The following is a 9,598-nucleotide window of genomic DNA, read 5'->3' on the forward strand; positions in this document are numbered from 1 at the left end:
TTAAAAAACAAACATTACCACAGAGTATCCTAGAGGTTCACTACTTAAACAGTACCTGAAACAAGTATTATATACCCATCTTCTACATGAAAATTTGTGGGCTAGGTTAGGTTGAAATGCACCCAACTTAAAACAGCAACAAAGGCTTGGCTACTATGATAAATAAGCAAAGGATGTTTATATGAAGTAACAGGTGTCTTAACCAACTTGAACAAAAACTGGTTACAAAATTCCCTTAGTGTATTATCTCTAAGTAAACACAGAACATTCTTTCCAGATAAATCAATCAATTCAGAGCAAAGTATGATCCCTGATGTGTACTGGTCTTCTGACATGCCGGCGGTCCTGTCTGCCCAGCTCCCACTCTACTGCCGCAGGAACTGCTGGCACTTGAGAGTTCATAGCCAGCACAAGGATTCACCTCCCACCTGAGGAGGCTGCCAGAAACTCAGCCTTCCCCAACGGAAAAGTTCCAGGATGACAGTAACTCCCGGGGTTCAGCAACTCAGGAGTTCAGCAACTCCCACCTTTCTCCCAGCCTTGAACACACTGAGTTGGAAGATAAGGGAACGTCTATTCAGGCCCCTATCCCCTCAATCTGAAAACAAAGCAGCACACTTTTGCCTATGGACACACCATCATCGCAGAGCAGTGCTCAATTAATGCTCAAGGGGTCTGAGTGTTGTTTCTCTCATCCTTTACCTGGATAGGACTCCATTGCTTCTGCCAGCTTCACTCCTTCAAACAAATAACTGGCAAAACAATGCAAGTCCAGAGAAAGCACTGTAAATTAACAACAGCTGATAAAGCCTTAGCTAAAATATGAATGGCTGACTATGAGGGTATCACCAAGTCCAAATATAGCAATTTTGGTCAAATGAAACATAAAACAGCTTTAAATTTAAAGTATTAGCAAACAGGGCTTACATATCAGAATTAGAAACTAAAGAGCCAGAATAAACAAATCTAGCAAGAATTAGCAAATACTGGTTTAAACTCAAAGATGTTTTGCAACTGTACAGAACATACCCAAGATGTATTTCATTCCTTGATGCACCCAATGATGGGCTGATAATCTACCATTCAGTACCCCAGTTTCCTCCAAGCACCTATCCTTGTAGAATTACTGAGTGTTTATGACACTTAAATACCTTATATCCTGGCCTAAGCACTCGATGTTGGCCATTACTAGCTCTTCTGCTTTCCTACTAATTGAATTGCATCAGCTTACCAAGAACTAGGCTTTCCCCCCAAATTTTGCCAGCTGCATTAGTTTTATAATTATTGAGAATTAGTGATGAAATGAGGGCAAAAAGGAATTATCAAAAAAGACTTTGCAAAGATTAAAGGTAGGTTATTATTAAAAACTGCTATCAAATTAAATATGGATGAGACTACTGTAAAAAGGAAATTTAAAAATCCAGAAAGAGCCTGCAAGTGTTCAAAGTTCAATTAAAATTCTTTAAACAAAGTGAGACTGCGAATCAGATTTCATCTTTTGTTTTACTCAAAAAGGAAGCTTACCAAATATCTATGGTATTCCAAGGCTTTGGCCTATATATTGAGATTGGCAAGTGTAAGTTTTTAAGTTAAAATAAAAAATGCTTGAGGTATAAAAGCATATGTCTTGCATCAAGGGAAAAGTAAACTGTAACTACTGTTTCTGACTGCAGAGTTGGAGGCTTCTTTTCCTGGTCACTAGGTGTGGGGTTACGGACAATCTAGTTTTTATTGCCTGGGTGAAATTATTATTTTTCTTTTAAATATAATTTCTTGTCAAGTTAGCTAACATACAGTGTATATAGTGTGCTCTTGACTTCGAGAGTAGATTCCCATGATTCATTACTTACATACCACAACCGGTGCTCATCCCAACAAGTGCCCTCCTCAATGCCCCTCACCCATTCTCCCTCTCCCCATCCCCCCATCAACCCTGTTTGTTCTCTGTATTTAAGAGTTTCTTATGGTTTGACTCCCTCAGTTTGTAACTTTTTTTTTCCTTTCCTTTTCTTCCCTCTGTTAAGTTTCTCAAATTCCACATATGAGTGAGAACATGTATCTGTTTTTCTCTGACTTATTTCACTTAGCATAGTTCCATCCATGTTGTTGCAAATGGCAAGATTTCATTCTTTTTCATTGCCGAGTAGGTTGGATGAAATTCTTAACTACCCAATTCCAACTTCCTTGATTACCTTCATAATGGGACACGACACTGCAGGGGCTTGCTAACTGGAAAACTACATTCTTATTTATTTAGTAAACAAGGAATTTCAAAACCATCAATAGTCATAATGTTGGAGTCCTGAAAAAATGAAATTCAGTGTCATATATCTAGGTCAATGATAATTCCCATCTGTGCCAAGATAGTATTTAAGAGATAAATTATATAAGGTTAATAATGTTGAATACCCATTAGTATAGTCTGTGCCTGCTTTTCTGAACACTTATGCTTCTAATTGAAATCAAATCTTTAATCTGCAGTCTACAGGACATAATTCACATATGACTGAACTTGTCTTCCAAAAGTCAGTGACAGGAAATATCTACCTGCTTCCACAGTTCCCTTCATAAATTACTTTTTCTAAAGCCTCATGAAAACAGATCTGTATGGTTTTGGACAAACAATTTAGCAGAAACTGAGACCTTATCGTGCAAGAATCCCCTGACATTTCAAAATGATTAAATTTGATCAAACCATTAACTTCAAATGTATCTTTCCAAAATAAATGAGTAATTAATACCTGTGGTATAGAATGATCAGCATCTAAACTACTAGTTTAAAACATTTGATAATGAGCCTTTGGTAATGAAACAGATTTGAAAACCAGTATGTTTCATTATGAATTTGCCTACTCATCTAGAGTACTTCATTCGAAGTTCAAGTGAGGTCAAGGCCACATTATGTTTGTTGTTTGTTTATGGAGTGGGGAGTGGTGGTGATTACCTAGCAGGGTAGAAGAAATGAATTTGAATAGCATAAGCAAAGACCATTAAAATCCCTACTACATGTTAGAAGAACTGTAAAGAACTGTATCACAAATCATTATTATTCCATATCCTCGGGGAGGGGGGGGAAGCCATCTAAACATTTCTACAAATCCCCAATCTACTAGATCTGTACTTTAGCATGCTTGGTAACGCTCTAAAAACATTATTTAGGTTATAAAATCTTAGTAAGGGGATACACCAATAGCTGACAAATCCAGACCTGGTTGTTCATAGGTTTTAAATTCCTTTTCAACTACCTTTGTAGGTATATTACATTTTGTGTATTCAACAAGATGACAGTCTGCCACATTAGTGACAAGGTGATGGAGAGGAAAGCAGGCATTCAACTTTCCAGATAGGCCAGAGCTGAGTTCAAAGGAAAGATTTATAAAAAGGTTAGTCAATCCACCAGGCTGCAGAATTGGACTTGAATCACAGTCAACCTCAAAGGCAGTGCTGTTGCCCACCTTCATATAAGCATTCCTGCTACTATACTATCTGACCTCAACCTTCCTTCCATGTGTATCCAACATTCAACATAAAACACCATTCACCTGTCATTGTTAAGAAGCCATTTCCCACACTTGTCTTTTTCGATTCCTAATGTTTTAAGCATTTGTTATATAAGTACTTCTCACTTTAAGTAGCAGTAGTGTAGTGATAATGGTCTACTTGGAACCAGCCCTGAGTCTTACTAGACAACACTTTGTCCAAGAATTGGAATAATCTACAGTATAGATTCAAAACCCTACTATCACCTAGTAAGTCCTCCTCACTGGAGATTTGTAAGAGCTTGTAAACTAAAAAAATGCTGTTCAAGATTTGAGCATGGAGGTAAATGAGATTCTTAGCTGTATACACCAAGTGGCCCCCAAATGCCATTTGTGTTTCAGCTTTCACTCTTATAACTGTTCTTGGTCACAGCTTGCTTCTGGGAACAACTAGTCACTACAAACGACTATTTCTTTCCCAGAAAAAAAAACAAAAAAAAAAACAAATAAGGCTATCCGGAAAACCCCTCAAGTGATCCCTAAATTAGGAATGAAGAGTTTTAAACTGTAGCTATTTAGAAGCTGTATTGGGGTTTTTGTTCTTTCTTCACATGCTATCATGAACCAGGATGCATGAATGGTTTAAAACTACTTTACCACAGTTAACTGTATTAGGGGCTCTTAATCAAAATTAGGCCAGCAAGCAGTATATTATTAGGAACACCCAGTATGCACACAGACATTTTAAAAGATCTTAAGTTACGGCAGTGGTTACTGTATCCATTAACCAGCTACCTACTGCTACTATTAAACAAGTTAATAGTCCTACTTTTTGGACTACTGAGGCACAGTTGTATAGGAGGGTCAGAAATAACAGCTCATTTTGGGAAAATGTGTTTAACTCAGATTACTGCTAGACAAGAAAAGATCAAAATTCCAAATTCGAGTAGTTTCTCTTGAATGCGTATTGCTTTTATACCATCATAAAGTTGAAAATTCACAAGTTGAATCATTGTAAATCAGGGACCATCCTTATGGGATTGGTAGATAGAAGAATGCTAAATGGACTGATCATGACATTTTCTTGTAGCACATCAATGTCTTGAAATGATGGGCTTAGCTTTTACACACACTGGAGAAAGCCTTCGTGATATATACCAAGAGCATAAAACAGATGCAAATTGTACAAAAATGCCTTCCCTTGAAGGAAGTGGCCGCTTAAGTGGCCCAAGAAGCCCTTTATGTCTAGGAAAGCTGCAGGCATAGATGTTATTTCCCTCCGTTTAGAAAAGATTGCCTTCAGATAGTTACTTAATTTTCATTAGAAAGTGGTCTCCGCTTGAAGCAAGTATCTTCAGAGCCTTAAATCTAAAAGGACTTCTGCAGAAGTATGAGCCCCAGAGTGTTTATCTGAAAAGGCAGACTGCCTGTTGACCCCAAGCATACAAATGTTAGTACATATACACATACGTACAAATACTGTACTAGCATTTCTTAAGATTGTTTTTATTAGAGCTCTGGTTTTAGAGTCCCACAGGTTTTAAGACTGCTTTTCCCAACCAAGTCTTAGTGCATGATTTTGTAGAATTCAGACATTTTAGTTAATACACATTTGGCATTTGGCAGGTGGTAGAATGCAGTCCCTGGCTCAAGGAGCTTAAAAGCTAATTAGGGCAGTAAGTCCAAGTGGAAGAGTAATAGGCAGTTATTAAGACAGTTTTGTTAGTGTTTCTCACAACTGTGCTTGGATTCCACCCAGAATCAAAGTCACTTCTGTTTCTCTTTTCAGCACTCTATCTTATATTGCTGCTAGATCATCCTCAAGCTTGAATACATTTAAAATGTAAATGTTCCTGTCTTGCCTAGCAACTCCTTAGCCTTATATATTAAGGTGCTCTTTTTCAACCATTATTTGTTCAATGCCATCCCAAGTTGCAGTTCAACTAGTCCACAGCCCCAAGTCTTGCTCTGTTTGTGATGCTTGGTCCTTCCTCTCTCACTCACTGAAATCCAGCTCAAGTGATCTTAACCCTGCTGTCAGTACCTGATGGTACTCTTCCCCTACTTGATTTCCCTTTATGTCAGTTTCTGTCTGTCCAAACACTACAGAATGTTTCTCCTATGTTTACTCCTATGTTTCTTAGGAGCTGATACTTTTCATCTCTGCATCCCTGTTCAGTTATATGCAAATGTGTTGAACAGAATCCATTTCTGGCTACCTTTTGTGAATGTACTGTCCTCTTTCACTGTACAAACACAGTATCCCAGCTACTCTATGGGATGCTTATTTGTGGGCTTGTGTGGAAGCCCCACCACCAAAACTAAGGGTGGCTCCCTACAGAACCAGAGAGAGGATCAAATGAACAGGAGATTTAGAAATAAAGGACCTGGGCTCAAAAAGATCTGCCAGCTGCCATGATCTTGGGACAAGTTAACTCCGCTGCCTAATTTCTTACTATACAAATCCTAATGCTTATTTACCTCGCGGGGAAGACAAAATGGGCAAATAATAAAACCACCCCCAAGAGAACATAGACTGCTGTTTCTTCCCTAAAACAAATCTGTTCTCAACTAAGGGCTACTGAGAAATCCTTCAGTACAAGGAGAGCCATCCTGGAGCACTGCATAACTTTTTGTGGTCAAACAGCAATTCTTATTTTATTTCAATTTATACTTTATAAACATTTCGTCCTTAAATAAAGCATACATTTAAATCTCCCAACAGGGATCTAGGTGTTATTAACCCAGGAGGGGAAAAAAGTCTCATCTATTAGCTAAAGAGGTAGATTCAGGCTGTTTTGTATCTTATCCTTGGAAGGCTACCAACGTAATTTCAAAAGATTGAAATCAAATTCACAGCAAAATAGCAAGATGTTCAGGAAAGCTAACAGGTTCATCTTTGTCACTATTATATAATAGAGGGAGCCTCAACTATATACAACTACAAAAATGAAGATCCTAGACCACACATTAAAGTTGGCTGTGCATTTTACTTAGAGAATTCCAGAGCCTTCCCTCACAGCGTATTCTCTAACCAACTGACTTGGTTTCTCAACCTGCACGGTACCAGATTTATTTACATAACAGATTTCTCTAATAACTGCTCCAGAGCTTCCTCCTTACTTCATTTTATCTAATGGCACTAGAGTGCCACAGACTCAACTTCATTTTATCTAATGGCACTAGAGTCCACAGACTCAACTCGAGGCTAGGAATTTAGCATTTATTACAGTAGGAACAATTTCCAAGCACAGAAATAACTCCTTTATCTGCTACAGGAATTTCTGAAGTGTTCTTCAGGCTTTGCTTTACCATTCACACAATGCAGATCATTTCAATTTCCTATTTCCTATATCTTCCCCTGGGAACCGTTTTTAAAGCCTGAATTCCAAGTTCAGGTTATGGCAAGACTTCAAAGTCATCACTTCCAGAAAGGCTTCCAAGCTCAGACTCACAAAATCTCTCATTCAGCAAACAGTGTGCACCCAATTGCCATGGAGCCCTGTGCCAAGAGCCCAGCATCAGAAACAGGGACTGGATCCTGAATTCCGACTCTACCACTTCCTAATTATGTCATCTGGGCAAAGTACTTAGGCCCTGCAACCGTCTCCTCACCTACAGACCAGCACAAAGAGGATGAAATGCAGCAAACTTAAAAGGTCTTCAGGCAAGTCCCACACAGTAAAAACACTCAACTAAGAATGTGATTACACAATAGTGAGCAAATTAGACAAGATCCTTGACCTATCTTGATCACTCTGGGCTATAATATGCTTCTATATTCAAAGTTTGTTTTTTCCTAACGGGGCCTCGATGCACTTAATGCTTATTGACTGTTACTCTGTAAATGTTAAAAACAAAACAAAACAACCCCACGAAAACCTATCTCCTTCTAGTTTCTAGCTCTCCTAAGTGGCCTCAGGTCATAGAGTAAGAACGACTACACCACCGAGTGTACACTATGTCATATTCATCCTAACTGCAGGGATTAGCAATAAGGAAGCCATTAAATTCCTGTCTCCAGTTTTAGCCTGGTATTTTATTGGACACAGTTGGTTATGGAAGCAGAATTCAGATTAATTTTTTCCCGGTCTAATCATTTTAGGAGTGGCAATGCTTTAAAGAATGAAAAAAAAAATTTTTTTTAAGTTTATCCATTTATTTTTGAGAGAGAGGCAGGGGAGGGAGGGAGAGGGAGAGGGAGGGGGGGGGAGAGAGAGAGAGAGAGAGAGAGAGAGAGAGAGAGAAAGCCAAGCAGACTCCAGCCTCTGAGCTGTCAGCACAGAGGCAAATGTGGGGCTCAAACCCACCAACCGTGAGTCGAAGTCAGATGCTTATCCGATTGAGAGGAGTGGCAATGCTTTATAAAATATTTTCTTGGCCACCTTGCTTTAAGTAAATTTAAAACAGTGAACCATTTTAAATTAAATGGAACTGAAACAAGGAAAAACTGTTCTCCAGGAAAACCTTGAGAGCCTCACTATCAACCCAATGAAGAAAGGTAAATTAAAGACTGGCTGCTTACTCTCAGAAAAAGAAAGGCTGCTCGTCTCCAGATGTCAAGCCAAATACAGCAAAGTTAAGAAGCCTTGATAAATATGCTCAGCGCTAGAGGTTATGGTCTGAAAATGGCAACTCTGCCCACCTCTAGTCCATCTTCTTCCTCAGGCATTATTCCACATTTTTCACTAGCCATCTTTCTACAGTCAGAAAACTTTAAAAAGAGGCCTTTAAATATATATATGTATGTGTGTGTGTGTGTGTATGTATGTGTATATGTGTGTGTGTGTGTGTGTGTGTGTGTGTGTGTGTGTGTGTGTGTATATATATATAAATTATGCCAAGTGCTTGCGAGTTAAAAGGTCCACTTAAGAGTGGGATTGAGAAAACTAGACCGAATGGAGTTTTATTTTAAAGCACAGGGATTGCCTGGCTATTCCACAAACATCCCTAGATTTAATCCGAAACCGCAAATTGCCGTAACATGGAAGGGAAATGTAACAGAGGCAGAAGGGCTTGGGCTGCAACACTCACGCCATTTCTGCCGCCTCCGTTAGCACTCAAGGTTTATCTGGCTTTACTCAATTCGCTAGTTAAAATGGTGACTCCCGCCCGAAGCGACCTATACGGCCCGGGACCTTCCCGCCGGCCAGGAGGCGTCTCGGCCTCAGGTCCTCACCATGGCCCGGCAGAACACTGGCTGGGCGAGCCCCTTTGTCTCCTCTATCAACCCAGAGAAAGGAAGGAAGGAGGGAGGAAGGGCGGGAGGGAAAGAAGGAGGGGTCTAATCCCTCCTAGCCTGGTGGCCAGACGAAGGGTCGGGTGAGCAAGGTGAAGGGCTAAGACCCCCACCCCGACCGGCCCTGGCCCCCACCCCCCAGCCTGCCCCGGCGCCGCCGCGGGAGGCGCAGAGCGTGCTGGTCGCCCTCACCTCGTCCTCCTGCTCACTCCGGAAGCACAGGCACGCCGCCCGCTTCTTGAAGCCCTCGCGGTCATAGGTCCGCGTCTGGTTGGGCTTGAACTTCATCATAGAGGCGGGCTCTTGCTGCCGCTGCTGCTCCGGCCGCCGCCGCGGGGGCCCGGCTGCCGCCACCCCGCCGGGGAGTTGGGGCGCGGGCGAGTTGGGGCGCAGGGGCGCCGGGAGGCGAGGCGGCGGCGCGGGGAGTGACAGCGAGGCCGGTCAGTCCCGGAGCCGGTGGCCGCTTCGACGCGGGGGAGGGCGCAAGCGCCGGTCACTGCTGCCCGGGTGTCGGAGAGGAAGAGCCGCCTCTGCCCGAGCGTCCGCCGCTCTCCATGGAGCCCGCCGCCCGCTCGCCTCCGCTCCCTCCTCCTCCTGCTGCCGCCACCGCCGCCGCCGGGGGAAGAGCGAGGCTGGAAGCTCACGCCACAAGGAGGCAGTTGCGAGGACTCGCTGCAACCGGGCAGCAGCGCCGCGGCAGCTTCGCACCGCCCCCACCGGCTCTGTATTTAAGTGAGCCCGCGCAGCCCCGCCCCTGCGCGTCCCGCCCCGCGCGCGCCACCGCGCCTGCGTGCCAGGACCGTTGCGGCGGGGGAGGGGCCTCGGCCGCGTGGCGTCCAGTGGTCCGCGGTACCTGCGGGCTGGGGCTGCCGCCTCCAAA

The 9,598-nt window shown here is 42.5% G+C and overlaps 1 protein-coding gene across 2 annotated transcripts in view; it reads right to left on the reverse strand.

The window, feature by feature from the left end:
- Positions 1-9,041, reverse strand: part of NUDT4 (nudix hydrolase 4) — a 16,980-nt gene extending 7,939 nt beyond the window's left edge. For both annotated transcript variants that reach the window (XM_040491241.1, XM_040491240.1), the window contains exon 1: positions 8,911-9,041. In XM_040491241.1, coding sequence (XP_040347175.1) covers positions 8,911-9,009 — 99 coding nt within the window. In that variant the 5' untranslated portion in view covers positions 9,010-9,041. The remainder of the gene's footprint in view (positions 1-8,910) is intronic.
- Between the last annotated feature and the right edge of the window lie 557 nt (positions 9,042-9,598).

This window comes from Herpailurus yagouaroundi, unplaced genomic scaffold (genome assembly GCF_014898765.1).
Source record: "Herpailurus yagouaroundi ecotype Mexico unplaced genomic scaffold, PumYag 182, whole genome shotgun sequence".
Taxonomy (NCBI): domain Eukaryota; kingdom Metazoa; phylum Chordata; class Mammalia; order Carnivora; family Felidae; genus Herpailurus; species Herpailurus yagouaroundi.